This window comes from Schistocerca americana, chromosome X (assembly GCF_021461395.2).
Source record: "Schistocerca americana isolate TAMUIC-IGC-003095 chromosome X, iqSchAmer2.1, whole genome shotgun sequence".
Lineage (NCBI taxonomy): Eukaryota > Metazoa > Arthropoda > Insecta > Orthoptera > Acrididae > Schistocerca > Schistocerca americana.
In genome coordinates, this window is record NC_060130.1 from 367,842,722 (window position 1) to 367,863,188 (window position 20,467).

The 20,467-nt window shown below is 41.7% G+C and overlaps 1 protein-coding gene across 1 annotated transcript in view; it reads left to right on the plus strand.

Annotated features, from left to right (window-relative positions):
* Window positions 1–19,591, plus strand: part of LOC124555680 — a 332,311-nt gene extending 312,720 nt beyond the window's left edge. Inside the window, exons 3-4 of the mRNA XM_047129679.1 lie at window positions 8,704–8,839; window positions 18,090–19,591. Coding sequence (XP_046985635.1) covers window positions 8,704–8,839; window positions 18,090–19,104 — 1,151 coding nt within the window. The 3' untranslated portion in view covers window positions 19,105–19,591. The remainder of the gene's footprint in view (window positions 1–8,703; window positions 8,840–18,089) is intronic.
* The last annotated feature ends 876 nt before the right edge of the window (window positions 19,592–20,467 follow it).

A 20,467-nucleotide genomic window follows, 5' to 3' on the forward strand; every position in this document is an offset into this window, starting at 1 on the left:
TTCTTCATGCAAAGTAGTGGCCAATTCAGCTAACGATGATGGAGGTAGAAGCGATCACGCACACTTCTCTCCTAAGAAGACCACAAATGCTCGCTGTGTGAAAAGGGATCCAGTCGTCTTGGAACACAGCATCATCATTGGCGAAGAAACATTGTGCGATGAGATGGACGTGATCAACCAAAATGGCCACAAAACCCTTCACAGTAATGCGACCTTGCACAGTAACTTTGGGGCTCATGGAATGCCACGATATAGCTGAGCAACGAAACACCACCGTGTTTTACGTTTTGGGCGTAAACTCGGCCAGAATTTGGAATCAGTGTGGAACAAGACTCATCCGACCAAATGACTTTCTTCCATTGCACCACAGTCCACGTTTCATGGCTTTGGAGCCACGTTTTCCTGCTATTAGCATTTGCATCACTGATGAATGGTTTTGGAATTCCGTCCTGCAATTCCCCGCTTCGGAGCTCCCTTCACGTTATTTGGTGCTGACAGGTTTCGCGAGTGCGACGCTGAGGTGACTTTTACAGCTGTCGTCCTCTTATTTTTGGTCGCAATCATCTTCAATGACCTCTGTCACGATCAATCAACACACACTTCTGTCAGCGTTGTGACTTTGAGGATGATGTTTTTCCGTTTTCTTTGTACGCAGTATAAATCTTCATACGGTGCCTCTTGCATCCCAAACATTTTGGCTCCCTTGTTTACGGAAGCACTCACCATACAAGCACCAACAATTTTCGCACGTTCGAATTCACTTCACTCCGACATAATGCACTCACAATTTACACAGAACATTGTTGTGACCACGACTGATGCTTGCAGCATATTGAGAACATTGTACAGGCGCCGTTCGTGGAGAAATACAACAGCACTATATATGGGCTTGGATAGCATATGCATGTATGTTCAAGCAAGCATTTCTCGCGATGTTTCCATATTTTTATCCAACCACTATATGTAAAAGTGCTGTTCTAAAGTTGGACAGACTTTTATATGTACACCACGCTTGAAAGATAACTATATGACCTACCTAGCACTAACTTCTGGAGCTTACGATACTGCAGTTCGTCATTTCGAATGTTGAGGATGGAAGGAGTTTTTCATCACCACTATTTGGACAGCTAGGAGATGAGATGTGGAGGAATACGGTTCCTGATCATCAGACTGAACGCCGATTTCCAGTATTCCGTTCTATGTTTAATGCGCTTCTAGATTATGTTGTGCCGGTGTGATGGGGAATTCATAAACACAATATTCACTATAGAGCGCTTCTTTGAAAACTCTTGTCAACCGTATAAACGTAAATATGACGTTTTCGTGATGCAAAACGTAAAAGCCCTCAACTATTGGCCAGTAGAAATATGTTATGTAACACGAAAACACAACTTTTACACTGTTCCGCACTACTGTAAGTGATTACGGGTGGATCACACAGGCGGAAGCATGCAATCAAGACTCCCTTCTGACAACTTTGAATCTTGTCAGAGATTCTTTAATAGCTTAGATCATATTGTAGCTTTCAGGTCATCCTATGGTCTCATTGAAAGGGAAGGTAGCTCACAGGCTCTTCGGAAGTGTTTTACACGACAACGTTCCATTCAGGAGGATGATATTTTTCCCAGCAGCAGTCTTCTAATTCCTTGCCTGTTCTCGTTTCTCCACGGGCTCGGCATTGTTATGTGGGCTGTGACAATGTTAATGGCAGTGGCCGGCCGGATGCCCTTCTGAAGCTATCACTCTCCCCAGGACGAAATCTGTGCTCCCTCTGACTGCGTTTAGAAGAAACCTTGTGATTAAGTATCTGAATGTTTACGAAATTTTTGCGTGGCGTGTATCTCATGCGGGAAGTGGGTACCAGTTCGGTATTTCTACATCTACATCTACATCGATACTCCGCAGTCCACCTTACGGCACTTGGTGGAGGGTACCCCGTAACAGTACTAGACCTTTTCTTTCCTATTCCTCTCGCAAACAGTATGAGGAAAAACGACTGTCCATATGCCTCCGTATGAGCCCTAATTTCTCGTATCTTATCTTCGTGGTCATTACGGTCAACGTACGTTGCAGGCAACAGAATCGCTCTACAGTCAGCTTCAAATTCTGGTTCTCTAAATTTTCTCAATAGCGTTCCTCGAAAAGAACGTTGCCTTCCCTCCAGGGATTCTAATTTGAGTTCTCGAAGCGTCACCTTTGACACTTGCGTATTGTTCGAATCTACCAGTAACAAATCTAGCAACCCGCCTCTGAATTTCTTCGATGTCTTCCTTTAATCCGTTCTGGTACGGATCCTAAACACTCAAACAGTACTCAAGAATAGGTCGCACTAGCGTCCTGTATGCGGCCTCCTTTCCAAGTGAACCACTCTTACCTAAAATTGTCCCAGTAAACGGAAGTCGACCATTCGCCTTTCCTACTATAACCCTCAAATGCTCGTTCCATTCCGTATGAGTTTGCAACGTTACGCCTAAATATTTAAAGGACGTGACTGTGTCAGGCAGGACAATACTAATGCTGTATCTGAACATTAAGGGGTTTGTTTTTCTTACTCATCAGCATTAAATTATATTTTTCTACATTTAAAGCTAGCTGTTATTCCTCACATCGGCTAGAAATTTTATCTGAATCTTCTTGTACCCTTCCACAGTCACTCAATGTCGACACTTTACCGTACACCACAGCATCATTAGCAAATAACCGAAGATTGCAGCCCACCCTGTCCGCCAAATCATTTATGCATATAGAGAATAATAGCGGACCTATCACACTTTCCTGGGGCACTCCTGACGATACCCTTGTCTCTGATGAACAGTTGCCGTCGAAGAGTACATACTGAGTTCTAAAACTTTAGAAGTCTTCGAGCCACTCACATATGTGTGAACCTTTTCCATACGCTCTTACCTTCTTTAACAGCCTGCAATGGGGCGCCGTGTTAAATGCTTTCCAGAAAATTAGAAATATGGAATCTGCCTGTGGCCCTTCTTCCATAGTTCGCAATATATCATTTGAGAAAAGGGCAAGCTGAGTTTCGACGAGCGATGCTTTCTAAAACCTTGCTGATTCGCGGACATTAGCTTCTCGGTCTCAAGAAAATTTATTTCATTTGAACTGAGAATATGTTCAAATATTCTCCAGCAAATCGGTATACTGGCCTGCAATTTTGCGGGTCCATTCTTTTGCCCTTCTTACACACAGGAATCACCTGCGCTTTTTTCCAGTCGCTTTGGACATTGCGCTGAGCGAGAGATTTACGATAAATGCGAGCTAAGTAAGGGGACAATGCCGTAGAGTGCTCTTTCAAAAACCGAATTTGGATTCCATCCGGACCTGGTGACTTTTTTTTCAACTCTTTCAGTTGTTTCTGTACGTCAGGGATGCTTATTACTATGCAGTCCATACGGGAGTATACCATACTGTCCAATTGTCAAATGACAGTATGTTTGAACGGTTCTCCTGTGTGAATGATTTCTTGAACGTGAAATTTAAAACTTCGGCTTTCGTTTTGCTATCTTCAACTGCCACACCAGACTGGTCAACAAGTGACTGGATGGAAGCCTTAGAACCACTTAGCAACTTTACGTAGGACCAGAATTTTCTCGGGTTTTCTGCCAGATCTTTTGCTAGGGCAATTACTTCGTTGGATGTGGGAAACCGCGTAAAAACCACTTACAACCTCGTCGTAAGCGAATTTACGTCGCAAATCCAAGATGCGGATTCAGTCCAGAGCGAGTTCGCCTCCCCGAATCCCGGAAGTGGTGTGTTAACGCGCTCGGCTATCCAGGCGAATATCCTCAGAAGGAAATTATATCATACAAAATGTTGTTGATGGTGATTGTGAACGAGTAAGGTTCGTTTAATCAGCATGAAAGTGAATGAACACATTTTCCATGATCTCTACAATCATCCTATTTTAGTGTTGTTGAGCGTCTGTGTATGTAACTTACTGGAAAAAAGTGAGGGTCCACTATAATCCTCTAGCATGTGTTACGAAATTGGAACTGTTTCTTTATGAAGAACAGTATATAATATAAATGACTACCGTTCGGTATTTATCTGAACCGACAATGCATAGTGTGCAAAACGGCAGTGTTGAGTCGATACAATATTAGCGGGCTTTTCATACTACGTTGTCAAACTACTATAGCCTCACACCAATAGACACAGGACAGAAGTTTGACATCTGACAAGACATTTGGCGTAATCTGGTAATCAACAACTATGCAACTTCATCTGTTGTCTCAAACTGTTGGGATAAAATTTCTGCCACCAGCATTATCCGAAGTGTTGCGCTCGCTACGGAGCGTCAAATATTTACCAGCGATGTATCGACTCCTGCGGTCCGGCCTGGTAAGGCGTGTGTCTGGAAACCGCAAGGTCGTGGATCGAATCTGGCTCTGACGCTCGGTTTTTCGGTTCGCCTTTCACCTAGTCTTCACTTCTCAATGACGAGTAGATTCATCAGAAACGACGAGTGGTTCTATAGGATTACTGGTGTAAGTTACGGACACACATTTCGCCCAAGTGGCGTCCAGTTGAAAGACTTGTGCCAGGCCACTGAGCCACACGGGATTATTACTATCGACTCTGGCCAATGAGCTGACTAAAATCATAACTACTAACATTTCATATCTCTAGCACAAAGGTAAAGTAAACCAAGAAATATTCAATGAGTGCGAATAATTTACATTAAAGTAATTCGGAAAAGCGTGTCCAATAGCGATTTTTCATATAGAGTGATATTAAGAAATTACGTGAAGAATGAGAAGACATCAGAATGGGAAAACGTTACATTTCCACTTGGGTTAGAACTACAGCAAAAATCGTCAATTTAACTCACTCTTGAGGAATAATCAGCTAAAAGTTTGTATCATACAAATATTAGCGTATAAATCCATACATATGATAAAAATATATGTGTGTTTGTTCCACATCTCATCCTGAATCACTGGATGGATTTCAACCAAATTTCGTGCACATATCACTTACTGTCCGGAAAGAATCGATAGCCGGCCGGGGTGGCCGAGCGGTTCCAGGCGCTACAGTTTGGAACCGCGCGACCGATACGGTCGCAGGTTCGAATCCTGCCTCGGGCGTGGATGTGTGTGATGTTCTTAGGTAAGTTAGGTTTAAGTCGTTCTAAGTTCTAGGGGGCTGATGACCACAGTAGTTAAGTCCCATAGTAATAACAATAAAAAAATAAAAGAAAAAAAGAGTCGATATGAGGGTAAGAACCACCCACCTATCAAAGGGATGGGGGTAGAGGTGAAAAATAAGTAGCTAACGATGCGTGAATACCCAGACTTCTTTCATCCAGTACTTGAGAATGAGAGCAATTAGTGACCTGCAAAAAACTTAACACATAATTTCAAACCTTTACGATACATTTTCTCGCTGACAACCCCCACAAAATCATGAAAGGGGAAAAGTTTATCGTTTACTACCTTTTCGCTGTTCATGTAGTAAAACTTCCGCATCAGACATGTCGTTTTTATTTTTTACTTCTTCTACTAATAATTTCATTCGTCACTCATTTCGCCGACAGCACTCACATATGCTGCTGAGTTTACCTAGAAACGTTTATCATTGTACGACTCATACTTCAGGAGATATGATTTTATAAACATTCAGCTGTGTAGAGCCAACGGCCTTGCCACAGTGGTAATGCTGTTTCCCGTCAGATAACCGAAGTTAAGCGCTGGACTAGCACTTGGATGGGTGACCATCCAGTCTGCCGAGTGCTTTTGGCAAGCGGGGTGCACTCAGCCTTTGTGAGGCAAACTGAGGAGCTACTTGACTGAGAAGTAGCGACTCCGGTCTCGTAAACTGACATACGGCCTGGAGAACGGTGTGCTGACCACATGCCCCTCTGTATCTGCATCCAGTAACGCCTATGGGTTGAGGATGACACGGCGGCCGGTCGGTACTGTTGGGCCTTCATGGCCTGTTCGCGATGAGATTAGATTAGATTAGAGCTGTGTCGAAACGAAAATGCAGGACGAAATTCGCTAGAAATACAGGTGAAATACGTATACAAATACGTATGAGATATGTTAAATATGTGTAAAATGTCTGTATGAAGGTATCTACATCTACATCATACTCTGCAAGCCACCTAATGGCAAAGGCAGGGATAGGAAACTCCTCTTAAACCTCTGAATCTATTTAAACCAAATTTGGTAGACACAATACTTTCTTTCTGGAAAGAAATAATGTTGGGATAAGAAGCAGCCAACTCCAATTTGGCACGGGGTGATAACATGGAGAGGGAATGAACGGAGGAAGAAATGGACAGAGAGGGAAGATAAAGGAGATCAGCACAGGTATATGGAAAGAGGAGATCGACTAAGAGTTGAGGGCGGGGCGGAATGGACAGAGAAAGAGAAGAGAAGGAGATGAACAGGGAGAGGGGGAAGGAGATACGCTGAGAGAGAGAGGGAGAGAAGAGGCGAGGAGGAGATAGGGGGGTCAGGAGGAGATGGGTTTAGAGGGGGGAGGAGGAGACGGATAGAGGGTGTAGCAGATGGACAGAGAGGGTGGGGAGGAGCAGATGGTCTGAGAGAGGGGGCAGTACGTGATGGACAGGTGGGCAAGACTAGATGGAGAATGAGTGTGGTGGGGGTGGAGGAAGTGGACAAAGAGAAGGGGGGAGAGGGAGATGGATAGAGGGGTGGTAAAGGAGAGAGCAAACGGACAAAGAGAGGAAGAAGGAGAGGATAGACTAACAGAATTGGTATACGTATACATCTGGACAGCACTGGGTGCTCAGCTAGTGATTTTAGAAATATGGTATCATACAGTAACGTAACACTGCTCCATAGCATCTTGTACAGCGACAGTGTTTTACTTACCCTTTAATGAAGCAAAGAACCCTCTGAGAATTTTGATTTTTAGTACGTTGGAGGCAATTTTGAGAGCTGTGAGAATTTTTGCACAAAGTTTGATAATATTAAAAACAGCGATTTCTCATAAAGCAGGTTTTACCAAAAATCTCTTAAATATTTTAGAAATAATTTGGTGTTTGATAATCATTATTTGAGTCACTGTGTGCAATGGTATTTCATTTTTGTGGAATAAAATTTTGTAAATGGTTTTCCGTTTCCAGACAGTAAACTTAAATATTCTGTAATGCATTTTTGCAGGTTTGCGTAATTTGGAAAGTCATATACATTGCGCGAATTATACTTTTTGAATTAGCATATGTGATCTTTCACAAAGACTATAATTTGATTTTCTTGAATGACTAATTAGACCAGCATAATGCATGCTGTTGGGTACGCTTCATTACAGTATACTTTTAAGGAGTATTTTAACATGCTAAATTCCAAACATTTTTACCTTCTTCATATGTTAATCGTTAGCTTAATTACCTGCAATTTGCTTTATTCACTGTCATTTCTTGCTGGATGATCTTTTTATCATTATCGTTGTCCTCTTCCCCTATTCTCGCCTTCAAGGTGAAGGTTCACATGGAGTCCATTCAGGATCGTGAGACAAACTGATAATCGACTGTAAAGGACAAACAGCTATATTGTGCAAATACGCTTCACGTGTTTGCCGCCGGATCGTAATGTGTAACTGGCACAATATTTCATCGATGCAACTGCTCGACATCAACAGGTGGTGGTAGCTGCTGCTGTCACTGCTGCAAGGGCCATTCAAGACTGATTGCTCACTAATAGCTCATAAATAAACGCACACAAACAGTTGATACACTAAAACAATAAACTAAAAGTGACTCTGTTCTAAGACCAATGGTGTATTTCACTTTCCCTTTCAGTCTTGGGTTAATGTGATGCTATGGCTACAGCAAGGACATTGATCGCAGAACTTAAATAATGAAAATTCAAGGATACGCAAGTGTATGTCTCGTGTGTTCTCCGGAAAGGTGGTTAACACAAGTTGTAGTGTTTTACATCATACTAGAGGAGAAAAACTACGAATTTGGTTGCAGTTCAGTCTGAGGCCCTTTCCCTTTAAGTATGTTTCAATCGAGCTTATTTTTCTTTGTACCAACGGTATTTGACGCAGCCATCTATGGGTAACAGTGATAGACGTAGAATTGTATTTATTATGCCGTATTTGTTTCCTAACAGTATACTCGATATGGAATAAGAAAATATTTCAGCCTTCACCTAAAAGTAAACCTGAAGTCTGTACATCTAATGTCGCGAATACACCGTTTAGTATTTTGTAAACACTCCACTCCGCAGCCGACGGTGATGTTACAAGACGTGTTGTGATCAGTATTTGGCTTTCAAGCACAAATGAAGCGGTAACGTGCAGTTCCTGATCTCCCAACTGTTCTCCTTATCCTGTGTTAACTGTTAAATCAATTGTCAGTTTCTCGTGGAGTGTGGGAGTGTGACACTACTGATCGTATTCAGTTTGTTGAATGCAGACATTTAGTATGATGACGCTGTGGGGTCACTCTAAATGAACGGCCCACCCATGCGCTCATAATTTTTCCCTGCCACTTTCTTTATCGTCTTAATAATCCGTAACGGCACTATCACGACACTGCAATGCGCAAACTTTTCTCATTTTCCATTCTCTCTTGTCAGCTAACGGAATCTGTGTTAATGCAGTGTTTAAAACTATTATGGAACTTAGTTACATAATTAATTACAATACTTATATTAATGTTGCAGCTTATTCAGATGACAGAAGGTGTCTCAAATGGCGATTTGGTTTTTTTGACAGGTGGCGAGCCTGTGGCTGGCGGTATGCAGTACCAAGGACCTGCGCGTCTCAAGAGAGACCCTCTCGGCTTCAACGCCAGAGGTTTCCATGACGATATTTTTGGACAAGAGTTCGGCGTTTTCCATACAGTGAAGAGGTAAACTGTTACCTGTTTAAAGAGTTATTATTTTCAGTGGTGCGTCGCTTTATCAATAACGTTTTCAAGTGATACTTGAACTTTTTCACTGTATTTATCAAAGTAATGAAGTTTGCATTATTCATGTAAACAGAATTATTGACCTAATCTAGGTTTCACTATAGGAAACACCCTCTTTATTATCTCTAAGCCTATCACGTTTTCTTTACAGAACATGGTCGATGTGTTTCACTATAGGAAACACCCTCTTTATTATCTCTAAGCCTGTCACGTTTTCGTTACAGAACATGATCGAAGTTTTCCGATGGTTACCGTTCGATATTGGTATATCAGCCATGAAACACGATTGGGCCCTTTTCTTGTTACTATTCCAGAATTCAGTCGTCGAAAGTAGATTCCACTAAGATTAGCACAATGAATCTGTGCGGTCTTCCTGAAGAAAGGCCAGTAACATCTGCCGTTTGGCACACAGGCATATTTCCATTACATACAGAAGATCTTGCAGCAATGCAGCCAGATATTTTGGCAAGCAACTCCCTCTCCCCCATTCTCGCGGTACGAACTCCCTCTGTCGCGCCATTTCAACCTTGAGTGGGAGGGGCAGTCATGGGCCCTGTCAGATAAAAGTGCAAATGAACAAAGAAAATACAAAAATGGCTCTGAGCACTATGGGACTCAACTGCTGAGGTCATTAGTCCCCTAGAACCTAGAACTAGTTAAACCTAACTAACCTAAGGACATCACAAACATCCATGCCCGAGGCAGGATTCGAACCTTCGACCGTAGCGGCCTTGCGGTTCCAGACTGCAGCGCCTTTAACCGCACGGCCACTTCGGCCGGCAAAGAAAATACACATAGCATGCACACCACCCTCTGTTGACAACTAAAACCGGATATGATTACAGTCAAATATATTCTTGAGGCAACAGCTATCACGGGGCGGATAAGTGGTTGATACTCATTTCATGCCTCTATTATTTTCATCAACACAAAGCCGGATCCAACGCATGGTCAAAGCAAAATCCTCCCTCTCTCCCAGAAACGCAATCAGTTCTCTCATAACACTGCCGGAATAATTTGAAGTAAATGCCCAACCTCTGTATTGGAGTAAGCTAAAGGATGGTAAATATTGAGGCAGCAGACGGCAATACAGGTTTGCATATCTGTTGTTGACTTTTTGGGAGCAAGTGCTTTTCGATGGTCTACGCTGCTGGTGATTAATTCGCTCATTCATTCATTCATCGTGTTCCGTGGATCCCATCAAGAAGGAAGCCTTCAGGGAAGTGAAATAGATCAAGATATACGAGAGCGTGCAGAAAAGCAATGCCTCCTAATTTTTTTATGTGAAAACCCTTAAAGATTTGTTTTATTCAGAACTTTATTCTCCATGTCAACATATTTATTTCTCAAAATAGTCACCGTAAAGGTGAACACATTTCTCCCAATGAGAGCCCAGTTTGTTGACATCGTCACTGTAGAATGTTTGAGTCTGTTGACGGAGCCACATATTCACCTACAATTTGATAGTGATCAAGCGGGCAAGCGAAGTCCTCGAAGGTGTTGTTTAAGTTTTGGAAACATGAAAATCTGATGGGGCCAAGTTGGAACTGTGTGTAGGATGATAAATGACAGACGTCGGATTGTTGCAGATGTCGCATTGTTCGTGTGTGGTCTGGCATTGTCATGCTGAAGTAGAGGGTGCTCCATGTGTGGACAAACTCTTCGAATTCGAAACTCGATTACAGCACATTGTTTCTCACGCACCGACGTAATTTACGTTACACACCGCCACGTCACACGCTACAAACCGAAGTCCTCTATCAGCAGAGGAGTGCAAATATGTAGACATGAAGAATAAAGATGTAGAATGTTAATAACGTTTGCTTTATTTTAAAAAAAGCTTTAAGAATTTTCACATACAAAATTCGGAGGGATTGCTCTTTAGCATGCACTCGTAGCACTCTAGAATTGATCACTGTAGGGTTTTGTATGATGTTTCCATAACAGATTCACTGGTTTTTCCACGAAGTCACCCAACAAATATAACAAAGGAAGATTAGAGATCAACGTCCCTTCGACAAAGAGTTCGTTAGAAACAAAGCACAAGGCTCGCATTGTGGGAGGTTAGGGAAGGAGGTCTTTTTCAAGGGAATGATTCCGGAATTTTCCTCAAGTGGTATAGGGAAACAAGTACAACTTATATTTGGATGGCGAAAAGGGGTTCGCCGTCCTCCCGAATGTTAGTCGAGTGTCTTACCCACTCTGATGCCTCTTTCGGTAACAAATTAAAGTCACCAAATCACGGTGTCTACTTTTACATCAAGTTTCTTTTCCATTTCACAGCCGTGCGGAGTGGCCGTGCGGTTAGAGGCGCCATGTCACTGACTCCGTGGCCCCTCCCCCCGGAGGTTCGAGTCCTCCCTCGGACATGGGTGTGTGTGTTGTTCTTAGCATAAGTTAGTTTAAATAGTGTGTAAGTCTAGGGACTGATGACCTCAGATGTTAAACCCCATAGTGCTCAGAGCCATTTAAACCATTTTTGATACAGCTCGCCACTCTAGTCTACACTAACAGTACTCTTCAACTCCGAATAACTACTGCAATCTGCATTTGAACCTGCTTACCATATTCATCCCTTTTACTCTTCCTACACTTTTTACACTTCACACCACTCCATAACAAATTTAATGATCCCTTCATGCATCAGGATGTGTCCCGTCAACCGACCCCTTCTTTTAGTCAAGTTTTACCACAATTTGCCTTTTTCCCCAATTCGATTCAATGCTCCTCATCAGTTTCTAGATCTATCCATCTAATCTTCAGCACTCTTCTGTGACACCACAACTGCTACGGTCGCAGGTTCGAATCCTGCCTCGGGCATGGATGTGTGTGATGTCCTTAGGTTAGTTAGGTTTAAGTAGTTCTAAGTTCTAGGGGACTGATGACCACAGCTGTTAAGTCCCATAGTGCTCAGAGCCATTTGAACCATTTTTTTTTGTGACACCACATTTCCAAAGCTTCTGTTCTCTTCCTGTGTGAACTGCTTATTGTCCACGTTACACTTCCGTAACAGGCTACGCTCCAGATGAGTAATTTCGGAAAAGACTTTCTAGGACTTACATTTATATTACATGTTAACAAATTCATTTCCCCCCTCCCCCGCCCCAATGAACCATGGACCGTGCCGTCGGTGGGGTGTCTTGCATGACTCAGCGATACAGATAGCCGTAAAGTAAGTACAACCACAACTGAGGGGTATCTGGTGAGAGGCCAAACAAACGTGTGGTTCCCGAAGAGAGACAGCAGCCTTTTCAGTAGTTGCAGCGGCAACAGTCTGGACGATTGACCGATTTAGCCTTATAACATCAACCAAAATGGCCTTGCTGTGCTGGTACTGCGAACGGCTGAAAGTAAGGGGAAACTACAGTCGTAATTTTTCCTGAGGGCATGCAGCTCTACTGTGCGGTTAAATGATGATGGCGTCCTCTCGTGTAAAATATTCCGGAGGTGAAATAGAACCCCACTCGTATCTCCGGGCGGAGACTATTCAGAAGGTTGTTGTCATCAGGAGAAATAAAGTTGGTTTTCTACTGATCGGAGAGTGGAATTTTAGCTCCCCTAATCGGGCAGGTAGGTTATAAAATGTAAAAAGTGAAAGGGATAGATTCAAGTTAGGCATAGTGGGAATTAGTGAAGTTCGGTGGCAGGAGGAATAGGACTTCTGAGCAGATGCAAACAGGGTCATAAATACAATGTCAAATAGTGGTAATGCAGGAGTGGGTTTAACAATGAATAAGAAAATAGGAATGCGCGTAAGGTACTGTGAACAGCATAGTGAACGCCTTATGGTAGCCAACATAGACACGAAGACCACCACGCCTACCATAGTAGTGCAAGTTTATATGTCAACTACCTCCACAGATGATGAAGATTTGAAGAAATGTATGATGGGATAAAAGAAATTATTCAGATTGGAACTCAGTAGTAGTAAAAGGAAGAGAAGGAAAAATTGTAGGTGAATATGGACTGGGGAAAGGAATGAAAGAGGACGTGACCTGGTAGAATTTTGCACAGAGCATAATTTAATCAACCCTAACACGTGGTTTAAGAATCATAAAAGAAGTTTGTATACGTGGAAGAGACCTGGAGACACCGGAAGGTTTCAGATCGATTATATAATGGTTAGACACAGATTTAGGAACCAGATTTTAAGTTGTAAGACATTTCCAGGGGCAAATGTGGACTCGGGCCACAATTTATTGGTTATGAACTGTAGATTAAAAATCCGGCATTCGGCAAAGGGTAGCCTACCTCCATTGTTATTCAATATGTACATTGAATAAGCAGTAAAAGAAATAAAAAAAATTTTTGAGTAGGAATTAAAGTCAGGGAGAAGATATAGAAACTTTCAGGTTTGTCGATAACATCGTAATTCTGTTAGAGACAGCAAAGGACTTGGAAGAGCAGTTGAACGGAACGGACAGTATCTTCAAAGAAGGATGCAAGATGAACATTAGCAAAAGCAAAACAAGGATAATGGAATGTAGTCGAATTAAATCAGGTAGTGGTAAGGGAATTAGATTAGGAAACGAGACATTTAAAATAGTAGATGAGTTTTGCTATTTTGACAGCAAAATAAGTGATGAAAGCTGAAGTAGAGAGGATATAAAATGTATGCTGGTAATGACAAGAAAAGCATTTCTGAAGAAGAGAAATTTTATAACGTCGAATATCGATTTAAGTGTTAAGAAGTCTTTTCTGAACGTTTTTGTCTGGAGTGTAGCTACGTATGGAAGTGAAATATGGACGATAAACAGTTTCGATGAAAAGAAAATACAAGCTTTCGAAATGTGGAGCCACAGAAGAATGCTGACGATTAGATGGGTACATCACGTAACTAATGAGGAAGTTATGAATACAATTGAGGAGACAAGGAATTTGTGACATAAATTGACCAAAAAAAGCGATCGGTTGATAGGACTTTCTGAGACATCAATGGATCACCAATTTAGCATTCGAGGGAAGTGTGGGAGGTAAAAGTCGTAGAGGGAGACAAAGAGACAAATACAGTAAGCAGATTCGGATAGCTGTAGCTTGTATTAGTTATTCGGAGATGAAGAGGCTCCAACAGTATTCAGTAGCATGGAGAGCTGCATCAAACCTGTCTTCGGACCGAAGACAACTACAACAACAAATCTATCTTTTTCAGAAATGCTTTTCGTGCTACAACCATTTTGCATTTTGTGTCCTCTCTATTTCGGCCATCATTGGTTGTTACCTATAACTTTTAGTGTCTTATTTCCTAATCTAATTCGTTCGGTATCGCCCACTTTAATTCGATTACATTTTATTACTCTTGTTTTACTTACGCTGCTGTTCATACTACAACCTGTTTTCAAGATATGCACCTGCTCTTTCAAGTCATATAACTGAAGTCTGGTTTCTGCATAAGATATAAGTAACCTTTCTTTCCCTGTATTTTATCTCTCCTGCCTTCAGTATTTCAGAGTGTCAACATTATGAAAAGCTTTCTGTAAGGCTGTAGCACCTGCAACGGTAATCAGACGCCGTCGTCATAGATCGCCCGCTAGCAGTTGCCAACAACTCGGTCACATCGCGGCCGATGTATTCTATGTATGAAGCAGGTTAGATTTGAACCTCCTGGGGTGGGATGGGTACCACGAAGCCTCTTATGCTTGGAGACGACGTCAAATGCACGTGCATGAGCTATATCTGTCTCGAAAAATACTTGGTGGGTACTGTACACTCTTTCCTCAGTCACTGGAATAACCATACATGCCTACGAACATATGAGATCGAAAGAGACACGTTCTGTTATACATACGCACTCGGGATGACTCCTGATGACATTGAAAAGCAGGATTGCAAGCACTATGTACTCTTTCAAATAAAATCAGAAAAACAGACGTAAGCTAATTATCCTTAAATGACAGTCATTCAGTGTACGCTTGAAAGACGATGATAAATTTTCGAATGAGATACTGTGAACATCTAAAGCACTGAAAAATGTAGAAACAGACACCACGTTTGCAAACCATCTCACTTAACAGAATCACCACCCCATTGGCATAAAAATGTCAGTAAGCAGTAATAATTCGTAGAAAGCTAATGCCTATTTACCTCTATCCATTACAGTTACTTTAAAAATAAGGTACGGTCACCCTTCGCACTTCAAAAAGTTACGAGGGCTATTCAGAAAATAAGGAACAATAGGTCGCGAAATGGAAACCACAGTGAAAAGCAAATCTGTTTCATTTGCAACAGTTAGCGACAACTTCCAGCTACTTATCTCCATTGTCGCCGATCCGACTTAGACGTTTGTCGTAGCGTTGTACCAACTTTCCAATACCCTCGTTATAGAAGGCAGCCGCCAGTGCTTTCCGCCAATTCTCTACGCTGGCCTACAGCTCGTTGTCTGTGCCAAAATGTTGTTTTCATAGCCAGCGGTTCATGTGAGCACAGATGAAATTCAGAGGGAGACAATTACGAGCTGTATTGTGGGTAATTAAACATTTGCAACTGAAAACGATGCTGGAGCATCTTCATTGCCCCTGCAGAATGCGGCTGAGAATTGTCTTGAAGTAAACGCACGACATTTATGTAATGTTGGCTGCATAGCTTCAGGCAAAATTTCTCATCAGGCTCTCGTACTTGGTGGGAAACACTGGGTATTTTTATGTGCTCTGTGTGTGCCCAGAACTAAAAATAACGACGTAACGCAATCGACGGGCATACTAGAGATACTGCCCAACACACCTGTGCAAAACGTCATCGGATTTCCACTGTGGTTTCCATCTCGCGACCAATCGTTCCTTACTTTACGAATAACCCTCGTATTTTATGAGGTTATCATTTCCGCCTAAAACTTCCGACAAAGGTTTTGTCTACTTGTGATCCCACATATACTCTGATTATGATATTTATCAACTCCAAGATTCCACAAACGCCTTTTTCCTTGAACTAAACTTCTAAATTTCTCACAGTAATTTCAGTCTATAGGGTCTATAGGGTCCAAGCTATACTCTGATTATGATATTTATCAACTCCAAGATTCCACAAACACCTTTTTCCTTGAACTAAACTTCTAAATTTCTCACAGTTCGTATTTTGCGTGTAAGAACGTCGACAGATTCTACCGAAGAACACAAACTCATTTGAATTTCACCAATTGTCGTCCGAAATCTCTACGTTCGGACCATGATATCAGCTGCATTGTCGCCATGCAAGTAGGCTACTGGCACTCTGATTTGAAACGCTCTACCGTCTTTGACTGATGTCGGTCGTCGTCGGAAACCGCCGAAGTCGTTTCCACTGTGACCGCAGCCTAAATCTACAAACACTATAAATTTAGGTTTGTTTCTTTTAATCTGTCGTGTAAGATAAGTCAGAGCGACAGTATTGGCACGCGTGTTCCTACAGTTTTCCAGAAACCAAAATGATGTTCCTCCAGATTGTGTTCTTTCAGTTTTTCCATTCATCTGTGATTTCAGTATTTTAGAAGCATGATTTTTAAACTGATAGTTCGGTAATATTCGCACCATTGGAATCATTTTATTTTTCTTGAAGGCTTTCTTCCCCGCGACATATATAGTTTGTACACCAGGTGGAATAGTTGTGTCATAGCTGGCTTTCCAGAGGACCTCAATAATTATGAGGACTTGTCTAATCCATTGGCCTTGTTTTACTTACGTCTTTCAGTGCTCTGTTAAATTCTTCTCTCAGTATTATAACACCAAATTCATATTCATCAACTTCCTCTATGCTTTCTACAAACTGCCTTCAAGTTCATTGTCCTTTGTCTAGCCCTTCTATACATTCCTTCCACCTTTTAGCTTCTTTGAGTAGTACTGGCTTGCCATCTGAACTCTTCGTATAGCTGCTTTATCTTTTCTCCAACAGTCTCATTAATTTTCGGTTAGGTGGCGTCTTTCTGTTCTCTAGTATGGATGCTTCTGCATCCTTGCATTTTTCGTCTATTCATTCCCGCTTTGCCATTTTGCATCTCCTGGCAATCTCATTTTATAGACTTCTGAATTTTCTTCTGTCTGCTTCATTTGCTGCACTTTTATTTTTTCTCATTTCGTCAATTAGGTTTAATGTATCTTCTTCTTGTGGTGTCCAAGGCTTTCTGCTGGGCTTTGTGTTTTTGCCTATTTGACCCACTGCTGCCGTCACTTTTTCATCTCTTACGGCCACCCATTTGTCTTCGGCCAGAGCCTGTATCTGCTCCTGGAAACGTTTTGCGCTTTAAAATCCATTCTCGAAATCTCTATCTTAACTTTATATAGTCTATCTGAAACCTTCTCATGCCTCCAAGTCTTTTCCACACACACAAGCTTCTTTCAGTATTTTTAAAACGAGTATTAGCGATAGTTAAATTATGATCTGTGAAAAATGCAGCCAAACAGCTTCTTCTTTCATACCTTCCCCCTGATCTATGGTCTCCAGCATTTGGTGAGTTATTTACAAGATATCCTTAGTGAAGAGGGCGATCTGTGCTTCTCACTAGCGGTGTTTTCTAATCACCAGCTGAGTCTTTTAAACAAGATTCTTTTCCTTGAGGAATGTTAGAACTTCCGCGTTTATGTCACGCTAAGCGACGCTATCGGTAAGGCAGACGTCAAAAAATTCTCGTCGCGCCCAAGGACCTTAAAATATCGTTAATGGTAACCCGCCTGTCAAATGTAAAATCGAGATCGGTAGAGAGCTTGGTTCATTTCAAGAAGAACAGACTACGTGCTATGCACCATGTTTCACCATTCACCTTCCTTTTGTATCATGCCCATACGTAATAAAACAAATACTTCGCAAGCGCTCATCACACCCAGTCACACGAAACAGTTACACATATGATAGTCAAAATATCGGCAAGATGCAATATTATTCGGCGATTCTCGTGTCGTTGTCACTGAGCTCTCATAACCTATCAGTTCTTCTGTTACTTCTTTTCTACTAATAACAGCGTACTCTCCACTGCTTTTTATACTTCACGGTCCACAAGTCGTGGCATCAAGTAGTCAATCCTATATTACGTAGGGGTATCCAGATAGCCTACTTTTGATCAGATAGTCTACATCAACATCGACGAGGAGTTTAATTGCACTCTCCTTGTACATAATACATGCAACTGATTTCCATTTAAGTGTCCAGTGGAAAAGTTGGAGTAACAGTTTGGTGAGCCGACCTGTAGCTGAAATGTTAAAGCCTTTTTTTTTTTCTTTTTCTGCAGGTCCCGGAGCGTAGAGGGCGTGGAGCGTCCGCTGATGGTCAGTGTTTCTGAGAGCTCCGGCAAGAATGAACGTTACAAGAGAGAAGTGGGTGCCCTCCCCTCTATGCCATCTGCCACCAAAGCAATGGAATACTCAAAACGTCGGCCTGAAATGGGATCGAGCGGCTTTCACGGAGACACATTTTCGAGCGGCTTCGGTGAATTCTGGACCATGAAGAAGAAAGGACATGTGAAGCGAGACCCTGAAGTTGCAGAACCGATTCCATATTCAGACATATGGTCAGATGAGGAAGTAGAAAAAAAATCTGGGATAAACGAAGGGTTCGCTTCCGACGAACTGCCTGCTCGATTTAGGGAGGAGAAGCTCCTGTTTGGGCAACAACTGCCGGGTGGAGCTAGGAGGCAGTTACTGAAAAACAAGGGCGACTGGCAGAGAATCATCTCGGCTTCTTTTCCCGTTAAGCCGTATATGAGAGGGAACGAAGATGCAGTACTCGACATGCTTCGCTCCCGCATGGGTTCGATGAAATCTGAGAGAGACCCTGGTCTTGACGACGCTGCAGAAGAAAGGAGCTTTTTCGAGAGAAGTCCGCAGATAGGCGAGACTGTCATAAATCGAGATGCACTCCCACATGGACTCGCTGATTTGTGGAAAACGAGCGTCAACTCTCAACAAGAAAATCTGCAAAAGAGGCGGCCCGAGATGGGGTCCTCGGGATTCCATGGTAACATGTTCAGCAACGGTTTCGGAGAGTTCTGGCCGATGAAGAAAAAAAGTAACACTTTGGACGTGGACGGAGACGTTGGCGTTGACAAACTGCTGCCAATGAAGAGGAGACCGGAGATGGATTCCTTGGGATTTCACGGTGACACTTTCCATAACGGCTTCGGAGATTTTTGGCCGATGAAGAGATCCACCCCTGCAGAAAATTTTGCCACTGGACGCAGTGATCCTAAGATCGAGCAGAACTACACACATTCGAAAGAATGCTGCGAGGATAACGAAAAAAACTGATCTAAAATTAGCGCAAGTTCAAACTTCAGATGATAATGTAGTTTAGAGTGGCCTATGAGCCTAATACTGTCCTAAAAATGTATGCTCTTACTGTCGTATTTGTTAACAAAAAACATGTACGATATCGATAAATATAATGAGCAAGGAAAATATCTTTGAGGTAACTAAGTAAGCATTAACACTGTAAGTTCCCATTGTGCAAGCTTTTTAGGTAACCCTGACTATTTTTTGGAGGCTGCAGACTACGTTAATGAAAACCCTAAGTGTAAATACAAGTCTTACTTTTTTGTGAATAATTTACGCTGTCATTTTACTTAACAGTGATGAGCTGTTTAGTTTTTCAGATACTGATGTTTTCAGGTGCTGTGCTTAACACAATATTGCATGCTGATAAAAAAGACATATTAATAGAATTAAATATTCACTGAGTATGTATACATTGTGACACAAGACATTTATGAAATAAATTCGATTAATTTACCTGCAACACTCTGGAGTTTTTGGTGGAATTAGATGCTTCCATTAAGGGAAAATAATAGTTTACAGAGAGAAAAAGTCTACGTGTCACGAACATAGCAGGCTATAAATACTCCTTTCCTATAAAATCTGATGATGATCCATCTATAAATAAAAACATTTTTAAATGGAAATGAATCACGAAAAAGGAAGTAACATACTAATTGATGATTTATATTGTTTTTCACGTAGAGCCGTCTAATTTTTTTTGCGTGAATACGGTGGTGTCCCAAAAAACACCGACAAACAGAAGTAAGTAAAAAATCTCTGGTAAACATGGGCTTTAAAATGTGTACCTTACGAGCTAGTAGCACTTGTTCAACTTCGCTACTATGAAAACATCTCTTCTACTGAGCGAGTGCTCATAGCTCTTAAAGTAAGCATTTTCGAGTCTGTGTTTACTAGACACTTTTTTATTATTTTGGTCCGTATTATCTCCTTCCAAAATATGAAAAGGAGGAGCCTATCCCTAAAGCTTGTCGGTGTTTATATACGTCGTTTTTAGGCTGAAGATGACGAGTAGGAAACTCGTTAAGACGCTACAGCTTGGGTAATATTTAGATTAAATTTAACCATTGATATTCGCCGAGAAAGCCTACATTGCCATATAAAAACAATTTGTGTGACAGACAATAAATGCAATACACTATTGAAGGAGAAAAGGTAATGATCAATACAAACACAATAATATTTTATGATGTTATATTGTGACTATATCATCCAGTTATCATCTTTCTAAAGCTAAGGATTAAGCAATATATAGATAGAGAGCTACCGCCAGACAGTCTGTCCACGATATGGTACATAAAATACTCAGAGATGTGTGCGAGTTATAATCCCTTCAACA